The sequence below is a fragment of the Gekko japonicus genome, unplaced genomic scaffold (genome assembly GCF_001447785.1).
Source record: "Gekko japonicus isolate JY-2015 unplaced genomic scaffold, Gekko_japonicus_V1.1 scaffold997, whole genome shotgun sequence".
Classification (NCBI taxonomy): Eukaryota; Metazoa; Chordata; class Lepidosauria; order Squamata; family Gekkonidae; genus Gekko; species Gekko japonicus.
This window is the reverse complement of record NW_015174303.1, coordinates 356,963-377,240: the sequence shown is the minus strand read 5'-3', so window position 1 is coordinate 377,240 and position 20,278 is coordinate 356,963. Positions and strand designations below refer to the sequence as shown.

The window sequence follows — 20,278 nt, the reverse complement described above, 5'->3', positions numbered from 1 at the left end:
AACAGTGAGAGGATGAAAAAACCTACAGTGTTGGGGCTGTATGGGAAAAGGGGGCTGAAAGACTGAGAGGGGTGCTAGCAGGGTTAAAAAGTCATGTGAGTAGGGTTGCCAAGTGCGATCTTCGCCGCAGCGGGGGACTCCTGGCTGGCGACTGGAGCGCGCACGCATCCTCATCACTCAGAACCATAGCATTTTCCCTTGGATGACCGTGGCCCCACCCCCAGCGTGCCCGGCGTGGCTGCGTCACTTCCGGGTGATGTGCACGTCGGGGTGGGGTTCCCCCTGGGGCCCGATCTGCCGGCAGTGGGGAACGGGCCTCTAGGGCGGGGGTTTCCCCACCCCCCGGGGGGACTTGGCAAGCCTACATGTGAGGCTCTGGCACATGCTCTGGATTGAGGGAACCAGATTCCACAATCTACTCTGGAATGCATTTATTCGGTGCTCTGCCAAACCTTTTTGGAGCAGTGCCTTGTGGTTGCACTCAGTCTTGTCTGGAATGCTAAATGGCCATTCCAGCATCACATTTCCCATGTTTATGCCCACCCAGGGATGCAGTTATTTAGGGAGTGGAGAAGACATGCTCCATTGGAATTATCCAACTCTCAGTCTCCCTGAGATTAAAGCTGGCGGTCGAGCAGAGAGGTTGACCTGTCCGGAGTCCTGCTGTGCTGGTCGCTGGGTGAGCTGAGCCCATGCCAGCCGTGGGAAAGCCACATTGCCAAAACCGACGGAAACCGCAAGCCACTTTCCTTCTTTGAAAATGCGGCCACACTTTCGTCCTCCCGATCTGCCTACTTCTAGGCAGACTTTTTGGAACGGCAGAAAACGAGTCTACTTTTGAGTGTCCCTTAGCAGAAGCGAAAGGCCTCTGCTGAATGCCTGGCTTTCAGGATCGGTGACCTGCAAAAATAATTTCTGAGTGCAGCCTGGTAAAGGGGGGGAAGTTGGCGCTGGCATAGGGATGGGGTTGCCAGCCCTGGGTTGGGAACTACCTGGAGATTTGGGGGCTGGAGCCTGGGGAGGGCGGGGTTTGGGGAGGGGAGGGGCCTCAGCAGGCTATGATGCCAGAAAGTCCGCCCTCCACAAGCAGCCATTTTCTCCAGGGGAACTGATGTTGGTTTTCTGGAGATCAGTTGTAATAGAGGGAGATAGGCTTGCCAGTTCCCAGATCCGGGCAGGGGTTCCCTGATTTCAGGGGCTTCTCCCCACCCCGGACCAGCTGGCCGGTGGGGAAAACCCTGCCCCTAAACAGGGACGTCACCGCATGACATCCCCGATGCAATGACTTCGCTTGTGGGCAGTGTTCCCTCTAAGCTGAGTTAGTGCGAGCCAGCTCACAATTTTTTAGCCTCTGGCTCACTCATGTTTGTCTTGGCTCAGGAAGGAGGGCTCCAGAGCAAACTGATTTGTGCAGCAGCCAAATCGCTCGCTCACAACTTTGACGCCAGGAGCTCACAAGGTAGAATTTTTGCTCACAGGATTCCACAGCTTAGAGGGAACATTGCTTGTGGGTGATATCGTGTTGGGGACATCAGGCTGTGTCCCCACCCACCCCTGGAACACCCCCAAATCTCCCTGCCAGAGTGACAAAGGGACCTGGGAACCCTAGCATATGGAGCAGAGGTCCATCAGTGGCTATTAGCCACAAGGTATAGATAGGGACTCTGGGGCAAGTGATGCTCTGTCTTCTTGGTGCTTGGGGGGGGGGTCAACAGTGGGAGGGCTTCTAATGTCCTGGCCCCACTGGTGGACCTCCTGATGGCACCTGGTATTTTTGGCCACTGTGTGACAGTGTTGGACTGGATGGGCCATTGGCCTGACCCAACATTGGCGTCTCTTATGTTCTCTTCTTATGTTCTCTAGTGGGAGATCACCAGGCCCCCACCTGAAGGTTGGCCACCCTACATAGGGAGGTAGGGGCCGAATGGGACTTGGCACATGAAATACGTTCCGCAAAGTTAGGGTAACGTGGGTTCTCAGAGGCGTATGGATCATCATAAATACATATAGGCAAGCCTGTACCCCTCCACATTTCATGTTTTCCTCAAAAGTAATTGTGTCCGTTGTGTTCTACCGGTTCATACACAGGATTGCCCACTCTGGATAGGGAAATTTGTGGAGATCTGGGGGTGGACCCTGGAAAGGGAGGGGCGTGGGGAGGGGGAGGGACCTCAGTAAGGTATAATGCCAAAGAGTCCACCTTCTGAATCAGCTATTGTCTCCTAAGGAATTAAGCTCCGTGGTCTGGAGATCAGCCATAATCCCAGGAGATCTCCGGGCTCCACCTGGAGATTGGCAACCCTACAACACCTTCCATTTGTCCGAAGTTAGAATTCCATTAGAGTATGGGTAAGAAAACAAGATCACTATATGACATGGGGCCATATTGGCCTGTAGAATGTGGTGTGTTATCGTCAAATGCTGTTTTCCCACTGGGCAGCCAGTGTGGTGTAGTCTTTGCAATGTCAGACTAGAACCAGAGACACCTGGCTCAAACTCCCCTTTGCCATGAAACTCACTGGGTGACGTTGGTCCTGTCATTCTCCCTTAGTGGAAAGTATGGAAGAAAGCAGAGACATGCCCTTCTTGGTGGAAAGACAGGATAAAAATGTCCTAAAGAAGGAATACCAGCAAAGACATTTTCAGTATATGGGGGGGGGGGATTACTAGAACAACACAGCCTTTGGTAACCAACTAGAATTGCCAACGTCCTAGGGATGCCAGCCTCCAGGTGGGGCCTGGGAATCTCCCAGAATTACAGTTCATCTCCTGACTACGCAGATCGGTTCCACTCAGACCCGTAGCTACAGTGAGGCATCTTGGGGCCCAGCCCCCTGACTTACCGCCAAGGCCCCCTGACTTCCTATCAAGGCCAGGCGCTCCCTTGGGGTGTGTGTGTGCAGAGTGCCCCCCTGACTTATTTAAAGGCCCCCCAAATTAAAAAAAGTCCTTGCTACAGGCCTGGTTCCCCTGGAGAAGATGGATGCTCTGGAGGGTGGACTCTATGGCATTGTTCCTCACAGATGCCTGTGCACTCCCCAGGTGCCACCCCAGGAGTTTCCCAACCTGGAGCTGGCAACCCTCCCCTCCCCCAGTGATTGGGGCAACCTGACAACTCTCCAACCTCCAGACAGGGCTCGGAGATCTCCCAAAATTACAACTGATCAGATCTCCAGATGACAGAGACCACTTTCCCAGGAGAAAATGGCTGCTTCAGAGGGTGGACTCCATTATCTTCATCATCGTTGTGGTTGTTGTCATTGTCGTTGTTGTTATTAAAACCTTTATTAGCCACCTCACTACCTTATAGGAACTCAAGACGGCTTTCGATGTAAATAATAATGGAATACAGTAAAATACATACCACGGTCCCTGCCACACGGCGGCGGGATCATACAGATCCCGTGAGCCGCTGCGCAGTTGCTCCCTGGCACGATCAGATGCCGGGAAGACCGGGGAGAAAGCGATGAGATGGAGACGGAGGCTGCCGAACTGCGCATGTGTGAGCATGCGCAGTTCGGCCAGTGGTATTGGATGCGCCGGCAGAAGGATGCGCTGGCAATCCGACGGCTGCGCTTGATGCGGCCGTGCTGGTAAGTCCACCTCTGTAGGTGGTTTATTTTAGATGCGGCTTTTCAGCCTGAAGGGCCGGATCGGGGACGGGTGCGCAACATTTCCCAGATGTTGCGGTGGGATCGCGCCCATTTGCTCCGCCCCCGATCCGTCCCTCTCGCGGCCCAAAACCTTTCGTGTGACCGGGACCCACGTGTTTCTGCGTATGGCATTATACTCCACTGAGGCCCTTCCCCTCCCAAACCACACCCTCCCCAGGCTCCACCCCCAAATCTTCAGGAATTTCCCAACTGGGATGTGGAAACCCTACAACCAGCTTGGGCTTGGCGCCTCGGCCTTGCTTCAGGTCGTGCGGCACCCTTTTCCATGGAAGAGGTCGTTCTGTGGTTCTGTGTTGCTGAATGTATGTTTTTGGTGCTGGGAACTACCATTCTTGTAAGAGCAGCCTCTCTCAGTCAGCCAGAAAGCATTTAATGTCCTAGGAAAAGGCCGTACAGCAGAGGAGTGCTGATAAACACAGATGAAGAAAGGCATACAGAGTGGAGGATCCGAGCTTTCGATTTGCTTTTATGTTCTCTAAAAAGCCTTCAGACCTTTTTCAGAGGGGCATCCTTCAAAGCTACTCAGTTTCCCTTGAGAGCCTGGATGGGAAACATCCTGTGCGGAAACCGAAGAGGTTGTTGCAACCTCCTCTGATGGGTGCTATGACAGCTCGTTCTCAAATGTGTGAAACTGTTTGCTGAACGTTTCAGCTCTTGCAAATTGAGGTGGCTTGCAAGGCGTTAACTGCTATTAACCTTAAATGTCCTGGGAAACTCCCCCCCCCCATTCTTTATCTTCTGCAAAGACGTCCATAATTCAACCTAATGCATAACTAAATGGCATCCCCTAAAGGCTCTCCCGTTTTCAAACTGCCTGGAAACTAAGTTCGGGTCACCTTAGGGTTGCCAGTGTCCAGGTGGTCAAGGATGAGAGGTCACGGGACAGGCTGAACTCAGAATTATCCAGTGAACAACAAATCAGAAAGGTCTTTTCTTTGAAGTAAATTGGTCTCAGGTTTTTCTTGCTGACATACAGTGCTCAATGGACCATTTCACTCAAGGTTTCGTCAGATGAGACCTTACGCCTTTTGTATTTTTTCTTACCCCTTTTGTATTTTTGGTAAAGAAGACATATTTGTCTCTAACAAGGTTTCGTGATCATGTCACAGCTGTTTTGCTTTACAATGTCCAGGTGGTGGCTGGAGATCTCCTGGGGATTACAACTGATCTCCAGGCAACACAGATCAGCTCCCCTGGAGAAAATGGCTGCTGAGAGCCCTCTCCTCCTCAAACCCCACCTTCCACAGGCTTTACAAACCCTACAGGCAACCACTTTGGGACTACCTGTGCAGCCCTTTTGCGGTGATGCCCATAACTTGTCCTCCAAATCCCCAAACCCTGCCTTCCTCAGGCTCTACCACAAATCTTCAGGAATTTCCAGACCCAGAGTTGGCAACCCCACTCGCAGCCTATCTCAGGATTTCATAGGGTTGCCAGCTCCACGTTGGGAAATACATGGGAAGTTGAGGGGCGAGGTAAAGCCCGGGGAATTGCTCTCATCGCGGGGAATGGGCCTCTCGGGCGGGGGTTTCCCCGCCCCCTTGGGGGGGACTTGGGAAGCCTAGGTGGACTCCATGACACTAGACCATGCAAAGGCCCCTCCCCTCCACAGTCCCCGCCCTTTCCTGGCTCCACCCCCAAAGTCTCCAGGTATTTTCCAACCCAGACCTGGCAACTCTAGGGGGGCCTGAAGATCTCTAGGAATTCCTGTCCAGACAACAGAGATCGCCACTTTGGGGTCTGGAAGCAATTCTTCTCCAGGCCAGTTTGGCTAGGGATCCTGGAAGGTTGCTGCTGTTTTTTATTTGTCATCTTCTGAGCATGGAGCAGGGGTCACTGAGTGTGTGTAGGGGGAAGATATTTGTGAATGTCCTGCACTGTGCAGGGGGTTGGCCTAGATGACTCTGGAGGTCCCTTCCTACATAAGAACATAAGAGACGCCAATGTTGGATCAGGCCAAAGGCCCATCCAGTCCAACACTCTGTGTCACACAGTGGCCAGAAATACCAGTGCCATCAGGAGGTCCACCAGTGGGGCCAGGACATTAGAAGCCCTCCCACTGTTGACCCCCCCCCCAAGCACCAAGAAGACAGAGCATCACTTGCCCCAGAGCCCCTATCTATACCTTTATTCCTATGGTTCTATGATCCCCTGGAGAAGACAGCAGCTTTGGAGGCATTAGCGTGGACTCTAATCTGGAAGAACTGAGTCTGATTCCCCACTCCTCCACATGCAGCCACTGGCATGACCTTGGGTCAGTCACAAGTTCTTTCAGAGCTGTTGTCTCAAGGGCAGTTCTCGGGAGAGTCCTTCAGGTAGTGAAGGGCGGGTATAAATCCAGTCTCCTCCTCCTCCTCCTCCTTCAGGGCCAGATTTGAGTCCAGTAGAGCTTTAACTCTTGAAAGCTTATACCCCAAAATCTTGTCGGTCTCTAAGTAGGGTTGCCAACCTCCAGGTAGTGGCTTGAGATCTCCTGGGATTACAACTGATCTTAAAGCAGCAGCTGGACAAACACTTGTTAAGGATGCTCTAGGCTGATCCTGCACTGAGCAGGGGGTTGGACTAGGTGGCCTGTCTAGCCCCTTCCAACTCTGTGGTTCTATGATTCTAGGTGACAGAGATCAGTTCCTCTGGAGAAAATAGCTGCTTTGGAAGGTGGACTGTATGGCATTGTATTCCATTGGAGTCCCTCCCCTCCTTCGACCCCACCCTGCTCAGGCTCCACCCCCAAATATCCAGTTATTTCCCACCCCCAACCTGGCAACCCTAAAGGTTCTCCTGGACTCAAATCCAGCTGTTCTACTGTAAACCAACATGCCAGGGTTCCCTCTAAGCTGAGTTAGTGTGAGCTAGCTCACAGTTTTTTCGCCTCCAGCTCACCGATTTTTGTCTTAGCTCAGGAAGGATGGCTCCAGAGCAAACTAATGTATGCAGGAGCCAAATCGCTCACTCACAGCTTTAATGCCAGTAGCTCACAAAGTAGAATTTTTGCTCACAAGACTCCACAGCTTAGCGGGAGCATTGGCTACCTACCTGAAACTATTTAAAGGGGTTGTTGTTGTTGTTGTTGTTGTTGTTGTTGTTGGAGGAGGGCATTTTTGGTCTATTGTTTTAGCTACAGAAACAAATAAGGGAATGGCTGTGGATGACCAAGAATATGCAAAATTGAATCCACAGGGTAGCTAATAGACCTGAAGAAGCAGAAAAAGTTCTTTCATAGAGGACTTTTAAATGGGATGCTATTTACCAGGTGAATTATTTACTTCCATGCCTTGAAATGCTTCACATTTCCATTTCCACATATCAAGCCTCTGTTAAAGGGACAGAACATTTTATTCCCGGCCTGTTGGCAACTCTAGTTTCCATGGGCATAAATTATTGTCCCCACTGGGACTTTTTCCTCTGATTTCCCCTTTGGACTGTGGACCATAGAGCTCTCTGAAATGGTGTTCTGCACTGAGAATGTGGAATCGGCAACAAGTGTCTCCCCCTGGCAGGAAATGACCTTTGAATTGGCACACAATCTAAAGCAGGTGGAGAAGAAGTTTTCAGCCCTGGGTAGAAGGTACGTGGTCCTCAATGTGAGAACCCACACAAGAATGCACACCTGTGAAATGTTGGCAGGTATGTGATTCTCAGACCTGGTTTGGAGCACAGCAGATTTTTGCGGCACCTGTGGGCCACTTAACTCCTTTCATTTGTTCAAGCGGATGCCTAAAATATAAGCCATGCATGGGACAACCATATTTGCAAATATGTTTACTGTAGAAGTCTTCTTGTCGATGCCTGGGAGTTGGCTGTGGTTCATTAATGAGTGGCAAACCTGGGCTTGCTGTTGCCTAGTATGTGAACTGGTCCCAGAGACACTTGTGTTATATTGGTCATGGGAGTGGATGAGTACCAGCATTCCCATTCCCACAAGTCCCTGAGGACAGCAAGGACATATACCAGGAGTTCTCCTATGGCTGGCAATAGAGGAGGAGCTGTAGCTCAGTGGAAGAGACTCTGCATTGTATGCAGAAGGTCCCAGGTTCAACCCCCAGCATCCCCAGGATCAGGCAGTAGGTGATGGGAAAGACCTCTTCCTGAGACCCTGGAGAGCTGCTGCCAGTCTGAGTAGACAATACTGACCTTGATGGAGCAACGGTCAGATTCAGTATAAGGCAGCTTCCTGTGCATTTGTGTACAGCAGAATCCTGTTTTGCACTGCTTCTTCTTTGCAACTTTGTCTGTCATAAACAATGCTCCCTCTAAGCTGTGGAGTCTTGTGAGCAAAAATTCTACTTTGTGAGCTACTGGCATTAAAGTTGTGAGCGAGCGATTTGGCTCCTGCATACATTAGTTTGCTCTGGAGCCATCCTTCCTAAGCTAAGACAAAAATGTGTGAGTCGGAGGCTAAAAAACTGTTGGCTAGCTCACACTAACTCATCTTAGAGGAAACACACTGGCCGTAAGTACAGTTTTATCCTGACCTTTGCCCAAGGAGTTCTGGTTGGCATGCATGATTCCACTTCCGTGTTTAATCCTCAAAACAACCCTGTGAGGTTGATTAGTCTGGGAGGCAGAGAGTGAATGAATGGCTGGTCCAAGATCATCCAGAGAGTTTCATGGCAGAATGGGGATTTGCACCTGGGTCTTGCTGATCCTAGTCCAATACATTCATTCCTAAACCACTACTGGCTCAAAAGAGAAATCTGAGAAATGTTGAGAAGGAGACAGTCCCTTTAAACCTCCGTCTGTTGGAGTCCTCCTCATCCACATCTCCTCATGGCTCAAGTTACAGATCGACTGGAAACACAAGTTTTTTTTTTTTTTTTAATAAAGGTTTTATTACCTCTCCTCAAATGGGGAGGAATTTCGCTTAAAAGAAGAAATGGGAAGGGTAGACAGTGGGGGAAAGAGAAAGCTGAGTGATATATAAACTGGTAAATTAAACTGTTAGTAATGTCCAATTAATCTTCTTGGGCTTCTTCTGTGTGTTGTCAAACTTCTTTTTTTTAATCCGGTCACATGAAGTTCTCTGTTAGTATGTTAGTAATGTTCCTTTGAGTTTCTGTTAATAAAAAAGCCTCTTCTGGGCACATTCAGAACCGCTTCTTTGCGTGCTGGGTACTTTTAGTGTCGCTGACGTGGAGGAGCTTTGGATCTTGGCCTGGGGTAGGGTTGCCAGCTGTGGTTTTGGAAATACCTGGAGACTTTGTGGGCGGAGCCTGAGGAGGGTGTGGTTTGGGGATATATGGGGCAGAATGCCATAGAGTCCACCTTCCACCTTCCAAAGTGGCCATTTTCTCCAGGTGAACTCATCTCTGTTGCCTGGAGGTCAGTTGTAATAGCAGGAGGTCTCCAGCCACCATCTGGAGGTTGGCAACTCTAGACTGGAGAGAAGCAGCTGAGAGTGGAGACCTTTGAAGGGGGTGAAGTGGAGCTTCTGGGTCCTCCTCTTGAATCCCCCCCCTATCTTCCGTGCTGCATATTGTGCCCTGTTGGCTCCAGGTTGCTTTGGAGAAGTGGCCAAACTTTAAAAGACTCAAGATGGAGACAGAATGTGTCGTTCCCCCCTTCGGATTTGGAAACAAATTGAGGGTTTTATGAGCAGTTGTCGATCTGGCTGGCTGTGCGGGCATGATGTTCAATTAGGGTAGTAAAAATCCAAAGTGTGGAGCTGTAAAAACGCCAGCGTGGTTTCAGAAGCACAGTGGGGTGGGGGGGGGGGGGGGAGAGGGGAAGGAAGGACTGGCAGGATGCTACAGAAAGACCTTAATGAAGAGCAGGCACCCCAGTTTATGTCGGGGCGCTGTATCAGCAACCGAGCACAGCTCCCTGTTTCCAACAGTAGCCACCTCAAGACGGCAAAGAAGTTTGCAAGAAGGTAAGGTTGCCAGCCTCCAGGTGGGCCCTGGAGACCTCCCGCTTTTACAACTGATCTCCAGCTGACAGAGATCAGCTCCCCTGGAGAAAATGGCTGCTTTGAAGGGTGGACTCTATGGCGTTGTACCCTGCTGAGGCCCCTCCCCTCCCCTCCCCAAACCCCACCCTCTCCCGGATCCACCCCCAAAGTCTCCAGGTATTTCCCAACCCAGACCTGGCAACCCTACAGGGAGGACTCAGGCGAGGCCTTTTGGCATGGAGAAACGGAAAGGAAGCCCGGGCCCAGTCAAGAGCCAGCTGCTGCTGCTGCAACGGATGCTGTTGCTCAAAAAAAAAAGTTTGGCAACTATCCCCACATTTTGGCAAGTGGCCTAGAAGCAAATGGGGAAGAAGAAAAAAACACCACCCAGCTGGGATGCTGTTTTTTTTGGGGGGGGGGGTCACTCAGCAATAGAGATGTTCTCCCTGCTTTGGGCTTGGACAGGAATTTGCTTTGGGGGAGCAAGCACACCCCCCAAAAAAACCCCAGAGATCCTCACCACATCTCATAGTGGCGGATCCCACATCTCTCTTTGATCCTCGTTCAGTCTGGGGGATCACTGTTCCACACCTTTCCTAGCGTTGGCAGGGATCTCAAACACTGGAGTTTGGAGTCCAAGGCTGAGCTCAGGACATCACTGGCTTTACATGTTTTCAGATTGCCTTTCCATCCAAAGCTCCTCAAAGAGAGAGTGAGTAATTCCTCATTCCTTCTCCTCCTCTGTCTGCTAGGAAACGTGAGGCCAAGGAGAAGTAAGGAGGGTGTGGCTCAGTGGCAGAGCTTCTGCTTTGCATGCAGGAGGCCCCGTGTTCAATTCCAGGCGTCTCTGGTTACAAGGTTCAGGTGACACAAAAGACCTCGGCTTGAGACCTTGGAGAGCTCCTACCCATCAGATAGACAATATTGACCTTGAAGGACCAAGGGTCAGTATGGCAGCTGCACTGTCAGAACCTGCAGCAAGTAAGGGTGTGTGTGTGGAGGGAGAAGGAGCAGGATGCCAACTCTGGGTTGGGAAATTCCAGGAGATTCCAGGAGATTTGGGGGTGGAGCCTGGGGAGGGACAGAGTTTGCAAGAGGGGAGGGAGTTCAGTGGGGTAGGATGTCATAGAGCCGGCTTGGTGTAGTGGTTAGGAGCGCAGACTCTGATCTGGGAGAACCGGGTTTGATTCCCCACTCCTCCACATGCAGCTGCTGGGCAACCTTGGGCAAGCCACAGTTCTCTCAGAGCTGTTCCCTCAAAAGCAGTTCTTGAAAGAGGTCTCTCAGCCCCACCTACCTCACAGAGTGTCTGTTGCAGGGAGAGGAAGGGAAGGAGATTGTAAACTGCTCTGAGTCTCCAAGAGAAGGGCGGGGTATCAATCCAATCTCCTCTTCTCCTCTCTTCTTCTCTTCTTTCTCCAAAGCGGTTGTTTTCTCCAGGGTAACCGATCTGCATCATCTAGAGATCAGCTGTATTTCCAGGAGATCTCCAGCTCCCACCTGGAGATTGGCAACTCTAGGAAGGAGTGGGGAGCTCTTCTGTGGCTTGGATACACAACCTGAGCAAGGGAAGAATTTGGAGCTGTAAAACTCACTTTGTACTGAAGCTGCCAAAGCTCCTACTTCCAAACTTGGCAGCATCTCGAGTTGGCCGCCCCCCTGGTCGTGGCGGTTTCTCCAGTAAGCAGTTCTGCTCTTTCTATCGTCTTCTGCTATTATATTCCCCGATGCCTCTTCCTAGCAGGGGTTGGGTCTCTACCTGGCAGCATCCTCGCAGCTCCGATTGATTTCCTCCGGTCTTTCTGAGCTAACAAAACAACCTGAAGGAGAGAGAGAAAATAAAGACTGGGTTGCAGTCTATCATTACCCGGGGAGCTCGGCAGCTGCCGTCTTAGTGAATCAAGCTGACAAAGGTGACCTTGGCTTCATTAGATGAGATTGTCAGTGTCCGTCTCCCCGAGCCTTTGATTGATACTTAAAGAGTGTGTCTCGGCAGAAGAACCCATGGCCTCTTCCGAAAAAGCAACTCAGTTTGTTGACATTTTCCGGGCTCTCCGGTATTTCCCCCCCTCTTTGCTTATGACATGCAATTATTATTGTCAGGCTGTGAGTATTTCATGCAATTTTTCAGAAAAACTGGCGCTCGGCCACTCTGTATTTCTGCTCTTGTCTTGCAAAATTTATCCGGCAGCTTTTCTAATTGCACAATGTAGGTTGCAGTCCGAAGAACACTTTCCAGGGAGTTAGCCCCGTTCGCTAAAGTGGGCCTGGCTTCCCAGTTAGACCTGCAGAGGATTGCTTCCATGGTTTGGTTTTGCTAGTTGCAGGAAAGGGAGGAGGAAGGCCTCAAAGTCTCTCCCTTGCAAGACTGCTGGGGTTCTTCTTCAGAAGCTGCTCTGCCTTCCGAAACTGTAGCATGAATCGCCTGCCTATTTTCAAGCATGTAATAAGGGCTAGGAACTTATTGATTTCTTCTTCCAACACTTTTTTCCCAATACTGGTTTTTTGTTTTTTTTTGCTTGTCTTACTTTTGCTTTTATTAGACTGGATTTCTGAAAACTGTCAATGGCTTTTGTTTGTTTTTATCGCAAAGGATCTTGGGAGCCAGGGTGGCCAAAAGACATCTGTAAATACAGAGAATGAATGAATGAATGACAAAGGTACCGCAAGATGTATATATTTCATGATTCCACATACTGCTGAGGGGAGAAAAAACATGCCACTGGGTGGAGAATTCATTAGCTGATAATTTTAGATTTCATTTTTTTAAAAAAAGGTCTATCGCAATATTAGATGCATCAGATACAGATTGCAGTGTCCACCTGTTCCTGGGTGGAGCATTTGGCTGAATTTGGCATAGAGCTTCGTTTATTTATGTTGGCACAAAGTGTGTGCAGACGGAATGCCAGTTTCTAGTCCTGTCTGCTCTGAGTGCGAGGTAGGGTTGCCAGGTCCCCCTGGCCACCGGAGGGGGGGTACGGTTGTCAGATCCAGGCTGGGGAACGCCTGGGAATTTGGTGATGAAGCCTGGGGAGGACAGGGGACCTCAGTGGGGTACAGTCAGGGCCGGCTCACGCACTAGGCGAACTAGGACATCGCCTAGAGCGGGACGGCCCTTAGGGGCACCAAACTGCACCCGGCCCCATACTCTGGGAGTTTCTTGATTATTTGTGTTTTTCATTCTTCCTAAAAGGCATTTATTTTTGAAAATTGGTGAGCGCACCGGGGGGGGGGGGCTGAAGGGATCCTTGCCTAGGGTGCAAAATAAGCTGGAGCCGGCCCTGGGTACAGTGCCATAGTGTCTACCCTCCAAAGCATCCATTTTCCCCAGGGGAACTGTAGCCTGGAGATGAGGTGTAATTCCAGAGGATCCCCAGGTCCCACCTGGAGGTTGGCATCCCTAGTACTAAGGGCCTGGCGTTCTCCTAGAATTACCACTGATTTGCTCACTACATTGACCAGTTCCCCCAGAGGACACGGCAGCTTTGGAGGGTGGAATCTCGGGCATCACACCCCCACCGAGTTCCCTCCCCCCCCAAACTCTGCGCTTCTCAGGAAACACCCCCCCTCCCAATCTTAAGAAATTTCCCAAGCTGAATTTGGCAACTCTGCCAAAGGTTTTGTGGGATGCATGGGGGAAGATTTCACAATGTAACCGCCCACACACACACACTCACACACTCCTTACGACTTCACTCCTCAGTTGGCATCTCTTGCAGTTGCACAAAGGGTCTTTTGCCAGGCCCACTCCCTGGACAGCCAACCGATCATGAATTGGAGGGGTGGCCACACATGCAGGTGGGGTTTTTTTGCCAGCCGTTTCATTAGTCATGATGAATGAGTGGGCCAAGGCAGCGTGGCCAAGTGCGTCGAGACAATTGGGAGGGTGGCGTAGACTACAGACTTGTGCTTGAGCGTCGGAGGGTGCTGGATGGAGGCCTGCCCTATTCAGGGACTGCCAAAAAGTTGCCACTTTTCATTGGGGTTCCCTTACAGCATTTCTGTTGCCAGGGAGTAATCGCAACCAGCATCAAGAATGAAGGAGGAAAGCTAGAATGAACAGCCGGGCTACAAAGAATGTGGCTCAAGTCCCAGAACCCCTCTCTTTCTCTGTCTTTGCTGCATTTGGAGCGGCAAAGATACAAATTAAAGTACTCCTGGAAGGGGGTGGAGGACATTTTTGGCATTTTCCTGGAAAAAATGCTTGCTTTTTCTGTGATGTAGGTACGTTGCAGTGATATTTGCTTCTCCCTTTGCATCTCCCGTGGTTGTAATTGCCCTCACTTGCCCTCATTGACTATGTATTGTTATAATGTTATGAGGAAGTGAGCTCTGATTAGAGTAGCCAACATTGGGTTGGGAAATTCCTGGAAATTTTGGGGTGGAGCCTAGGGAGGGCAGGGTATGAGAGACCTCAGCAGGATATAATACCATAGCATTTACTCTCCAAAGTAGCCATGTTCTCCTGATCTCTTTAGTCTGGAGGTAATCAATGCTCCCTCTAAGCTGAGTCTAAAGCTGTGAACAAGTGGTTTGGCTTCTGCATAAATTAGGCCCCAGGCACATGGGCCGGATATCGCGGGGGGAGGCGTGGCTAATTGCCCCGGTGCAGTTTGATCCTTGATTACGCGATCAGATGCGCCGGCGGCACAGCACAGGTCCTTCCCTCGGCGCTAGCGGGTAAACGAGGGACCGGAGGGGAATGCCGCGCGCCGGCGCGATCACACCATAGGTGTCTGGAGGCAGCCCGTGGCAAACGTTTACTAGTACCTTGGAGGTTGTTGTTCAGTCGCACAGTCGAGTCCGACTCTTCGCGACCCCATGGACCAGATCCCGCCAGGCCCTCCCGTCTTCCACTGTCCTCTGAAGTTTGCCTTGGAGGTACTAGTTTTTAAATCTGCATTGTCGGTGGTAAGCCACGGGTGCGCTCCACTTCCCAGATGTTGGGGTGTGATCGCACCCGGATAATCCGCCCACCTTCTGTGCCTCTCCCGCGACAACTTTGCCGTGTGACCGGGGCCTTAGTCTGCTCTGGAGCCATCCTTCCTGAGCTAATACAAAAAGTGTGTGAGCCGGAGGCTAAAAAACTGTGAGCTAGCTCACACTAACTCGGCTTAGAGGGAACACGGGTTGTCATTCCAGGAGAACTCCAGGCCCTACCTGGAGATTGTCAGCCCTAATGGAATGGGACCAGCGACGTGGCTAAACCAAGAAGGAAGAAGAAGCAGTAGTCAGAAGAACAATTTCACCAAAGCATCATAGAGGACAAGCGTAGCAGCAGTATCAAACGGAGTCACACCACAATGAATATCCGCACAGTACTCTCTTCCAGGGAGGAAAAAGCCTACTCTGCCGAAATTGCTGGCTTTGAATGTGCTGGAAGATTCAGTGCAGCTTTAATGTTCATCGGGACCAATGTTTCCACAGTTGCCTGCATTAAGCGGAACAAGTTAGATCACTGACAGACCTGAATGGGAGTTAATCAATGTGAATGACTGTTGCTGACGCTGCCCTACTGCTGCAAGACAAAGGAAGATGCAAGCAGCACAATAGCTGCTATTATGACACTTCTTCGCCTGAGCGGTGCACGTGGAAGGCTGGAAGGCGTTTCCCATCTATCCTCAGAAGTCGAGACCTGTCACAACAGCCATCAGCTGTTGGCAGCCACATCTCCAGCTACATCTCTGTAGCCTTGTGGCATGTCCCACTCGTACCTCCCATCTTTTGGAAATAGATGCCTGAGACCGAGTCAGACTATTGAACCAAGTTTGGTGTAGTGGTTAGCAGCACGGACTGTAATCTGGGAGAATTGGGTTTGATTCCCCACTCCTCCACACACAGCTGCTGGTGTGACCTTGGGGCAGTCACAAGTTTTCTCAGAGCTGTTCTGTCAAGAGTACTCTCAGCCCCACCTACCCTGTCTGTTGTGGAGAGAGGAAGGGAAAGGATATTGTAAGCCACTCTGAGCCACTGAGTGAAGGGCAGGTTGGGTCTCCTCCTCCTCCTCCTAAACTGGTGTTGTCAGCTCAGACTGACAGAAGCGACCAAGGTCTCGTGCAGAGGTTCTTCCCAGCCCCACAAACTCAGATCCATGTAGCAAGAGACGGGGCGTTTAAAATCCAGGAAATCTTGTATTCAGCATGTGTGCCCCATGGTGCCTCCTGCCAAATATTTTAGAGGCACAAACCATACCCACCCCCCATCACTGTGGGTTTAGATTAGCAACTTCCAGGCACACGCATCAGGTTGAAAATGTTCCTGGGTTCAACTCTGGGGAAACGAATCAAAAGAAGAGAAGTTGGCATGTCTGAGAGTCTGAGATGCCCTGAGAGATTCCTGGGACTTCTGATGATTCAGAAGCAAGGTTCGTGCATACATTGAACTCAGGGAACCCATCACTCCCTTCCCCCCCCCCCCCCCCCCCAAATCGTTCCCTCCCAACACAAGTCATAAGACGATTCTTGCCTAATAGTGGTCTGCAGGCTGGAGTCAGGACACAGATGTGCCTGCTGTCAGCATGATTAGTTTTAGGCAATGTTACGGATAGCATTTGCATAACATTCCATGAGACTGTAGCCCTACCTAACCCAAGGGATCTTCCCAACAGACAGAGAAGGGACAGGAGGCCCCGTTTTACAGACCATGCAGATTCTTTCTTGAAAGCAGGTGCATGGAGAGAAAGGGATGAGTTTTCCTCCATCTTTCCTGTTACTAGGATCCTCATTGGAGTTGCCAACCTCAAGGTGGGGCCTGGAGATCTCCTAGAATTACAACTGATCCTCAGACTACAGAGATTAGTTTCCCTGGACCAAATTTGGCTGATTTGGAAAGTGGACTCTATGGCATTATATGTTGCTCCCTCCCCCCCCCCCAAACCCTGCCCTCTCAAGGCTCCACTCCCAAATCTCCAGGAATTTCCCAACCAAGAGGTGGCAACCCTAATCTCAATGCCAGATTGTGTTTGGGGGGGGTGATTTTAAACAGAACCACTGAGGAGAACCAAACCCCAGACAGACGCAAATGAATTCTATGCTAGCGTGCTAATTTCAGCTCCCCCCTCCCCAAGAAAGGACCTGGCTCGACTTTGTATCTGCTGAAAGGCTGGTGGGCTTGCATGGGGAGAAATGAACTTTTCCCTCACCAAAACAAGGCACTGGAGATGTAGACTTCACTTTACTCCCATGAATGTGGAGCAGTTTTCAAGGATGCCCTCGGGCTAGGGTTCGATGAATGGCATTCCCTGCTTGTCCATAATTTTGCTGCCTCACACCTTCCATGCCTCAGCCTTCCAATTTAGATTTATACCCCACTGTTAGAACATAAGAACATAAGAGACACCAATGTTGGATCAGGCCAAAGGCCCATCCAGTCCAGCACTCTGTGTCTCACAGTGGCCAGAAATACCAGGTGCCATCAGGAGGTCCACCAGTGGGGCCAGGACATTAGAAGTCCTCCCACTGTTGACCCCCCCCCAAGCACCAAGAAGACAGAGCATCACTTGCCCCAGAGCCCCTGTCTATACCTTGTGGCTAATAGCCACCGATGGACCTCTGCTCCATATGCTTATCTAATTCCCTGTTCAGCCAAGCTGGGCCCCCCAAAGCGGCTTACAGTTCAGATCCATCAGAACATTCAATAGAAGCATTTCCTTGTGTGTTTGTGTGTGTGTGTGTGTGTGCGCACAAGCCTGTGCGAGAGTTGCCAGACCCCCTGGTGGAGGCGGGGGGCCCCTGCTGCAAGGCTGTACCTCTCCACCGCTGATCTGCTGGCCAGTGGGGGAAACTTACTCCCCCAAAAAAACGTTTTGGTGACATGCCTACATGACTCCAACGTGACCTGGAAGTGCCCCCTGGTTTTGGGGCAAAAACTCTATGGTAGAAGCTAATTCTACCATCAAGTTTTTGCCCGAAAACCAGAGTGTCGCCCCAATGGTGTGACATCACTTCTGGGTCACCCTGGAAGTCACGTGAGCATGTCGCTGAAATTCTACTCCCAGTAAGCCCACCCCCATCCCCCCGCTGGCTGCCAGAAGGGACCTGGCTACCCTCACCCGTGCCGTGGTGGGTTTGCAGTCCATCCCTCGTGTGTTATGTCTTATTCTTTCTTGGGTTTTAACTTCCTTTTGCCATTATGTGCTTGACTAGTTTATTCCTTCTGAGCATTTTCAGTTAAAGCCAGATGCTGAACCTTTGAAAAACACCACTGATGTTCTGATGACTGAAAGAAGAAGTACCTGCCCAACAAAGAAAAATAATAGACTTTCCCTCTGGGAAACATATCCAAAGAAAAGTAAACTGGGTAGCACAAAGTGCCTTTCTGGAGTGGGATCCATCATCTATTAGGGACAATGACTCCAATTTAATATAACATATAACAACAGTATGCACTATTCTGTATTGAAGTAAGGGGTATTATTATACTAGATCTTCCTTAACTGTATCAATATAAGGGATTAATTCTGTTGGTAAATTAGGTGTAGTGGTTAGGAGCGCGGACTCTAATCTGGGAGAACCGGGTTTGATTCCCCACTCTTCCACATGCAGTTGCTGGTGTGACCTTGGGTCTGTCACAAGTTATTTCAGAACTGTTCTCTCACAGTCAGTCCTCAAAGGAGCTCTCTCAGCCCCACCTACCTCACGGGGTGTCTGTTGTGGGAAGGGGAAGGAGACTGTAAACCACTCTGAGACTCCTTCGGGAAGTGAAGGGTGGGGTATAAATCCAATCTCTTCTTCTTCTCTTCTCTTCTTGTTGGGTGGTCCTTTAGACCCAAGTCTCTTGGACGTGCGATGCTTCATATCCTCCTTCATTTTATTCGATTGGGGTCTAACTGACCCTGTTGCCTTTTTTAGTTCTTCACACCACGCACAGTTACTTTCTATAATCCAGTGCCACAAGACATAAAGATGGAAAAGCAGGGTTGGAAGGGTTTTTAAAGGGATTAGTCAGAGTCGTGGAAGATCAGCAGCTATTTGTTGTGCTGATGATAGGGTGGCCAGCTCTGAATGGGAAAATACCTGGACGTTTTGGGGATGGAGCTTGGGGAGGGCGGGGTATGGGGAGGGGAGGGGCCTCAGCAGGGTATAATCCCATAGAGGCCACCCTCCTAAGGAGCCATTTTCTCCAGGAGAACTGATCTTGGTTGTCGGGAGATCAGTTGTAACAGCAGTAGGTCTCCAGGTGCCTCTTGGAGGCTACCAACCCTAGCTGATGAGCAGAGGCAACAATCTATTGATTTCTTCATTTTCATGGGCATACAGCCACCCCATAGGAATGGCTCTGAGCACGTAACACAGCATGGTCATTATTCTTCCCCATCCTGGGCCACTAAATAAATCAGTTCTGAATCCCTAAAAAAAAAAGTCTTCAGGGAGAAGCGATTCCAGGGCAATCACGGAGACTGCCTCCTCTGCACATCATTGTTTTTCTGGTTTAGCGCCTAGATGGTGTGTTTTAGAGAGCATTCCCAATGGATTTTAAAGGAACATAAAGTGCAAGGCACACGGACCACCAGCAGGTCAGAGTTCTGTGGATCGCCAGTAGATACCAGAACCCTGGTGGGATATTGGCCCGATAATCCCTGATGGGATATCTCACTCCGCTTTGTGGGTCTAGTGGCTAGCAGTGGGCGAGGCTGGTTCTCTCACCGCATACCCAGGATTTGTTTTGTTCCCAATACGCATCTCCATCCTTTATTTTTATTTCCTCTACAGGTCTGGCCGTCCATCAGATTATCACCATCACAGTCTCTCTCATCATGGTCATAGCTGCTCTGATAACGACGCTCGTCTTAAAAAATTGGTAAGGATCCGAGTGTGGGTTGCCAGTATTGGGGAGGAGGGATTGTGCCATGGTTAATAAGGATGTTGGGTAAGCCCTGACCTGGATAGCCCAGGCAAGCCCGGTCTCATCAGATCTCAAAAGCTAAGCAATGCCGACCCTGGAAGTTATTTGGATGGGAGACCTCCAAGGAATACCAGGGCCGGTAGGCAGAGGCAGGCTATCAAGCCACCTCTCTGAATGTCCTCCATACCCCAGTAGGCGTTACTAGAGATTGCCATGACTTCCAGGCATGGGCACACCGGGGCTCTTTTTGTAGCAGGTACTTATTTGCATATTAAGTGACACACCCCTAATGTAGCCAATCCTCCAAGAGCTTACAGTAGCTCCTGTAAGAAGAGCTCTGTAAGCTCTTGGAGGATTGGCTACATTAGGGGTGTGTGGCCTAATATGCAAAGGAGTTCCTGCTACAAAAAGAGCCCTGCGACATGCACGCACACACAATATACAAAACACACCAAAAAAAAGGACGTTGGGTTACTTTTCAGATGCAAGAGAGAGAGAACAAACACAATGAGCAGCAAATCCCACAAGAGACTGTCATTAATTAATTCAGTACTAGAGTTGAGAGGATTTTCCCTTATTCCATTCCTTTAATTATTTTATCCTTTTCCTCTGTCGTGACTTCCAGTCTTCTCAGAATTTCTGGTATAACTAGGGGAATTCCTAAAACTAATTTTGGAATGGAGTATGGGCATTTAATCACACTACTCCCAGGGGTCGTTTCGTAGAAAAAGAGCTAGGGGAACTCATTAGCATAACTCATTAGCATATGCCACACCCCCTGACATCACCGGAAGTGTGTCATAAGGCCACACACCCCGCCCCCAACGGTCCCGGCCGCCGCCGCCGGCCTTGCAGCTCCACTGCCGAGCCCCAT

General features: G+C 50.3%; 1 protein-coding gene across 1 annotated transcript in view; it reads left to right on the top strand.

Moving 5' to 3' along the window:
• AJAP1 (adherens junctions associated protein 1) overlaps positions 1-20,278 on the top strand; it is a 94,797-nt gene that overhangs the window by 57,687 nt on the left and 16,832 nt on the right. Inside the window, exon 2 of the mRNA XM_015424120.1 lies at positions 19,272-19,359. Coding sequence (XP_015279606.1) covers positions 19,272-19,359 — 88 coding nt within the window. The remainder of the gene's footprint in view (positions 1-19,271; positions 19,360-20,278) is intronic.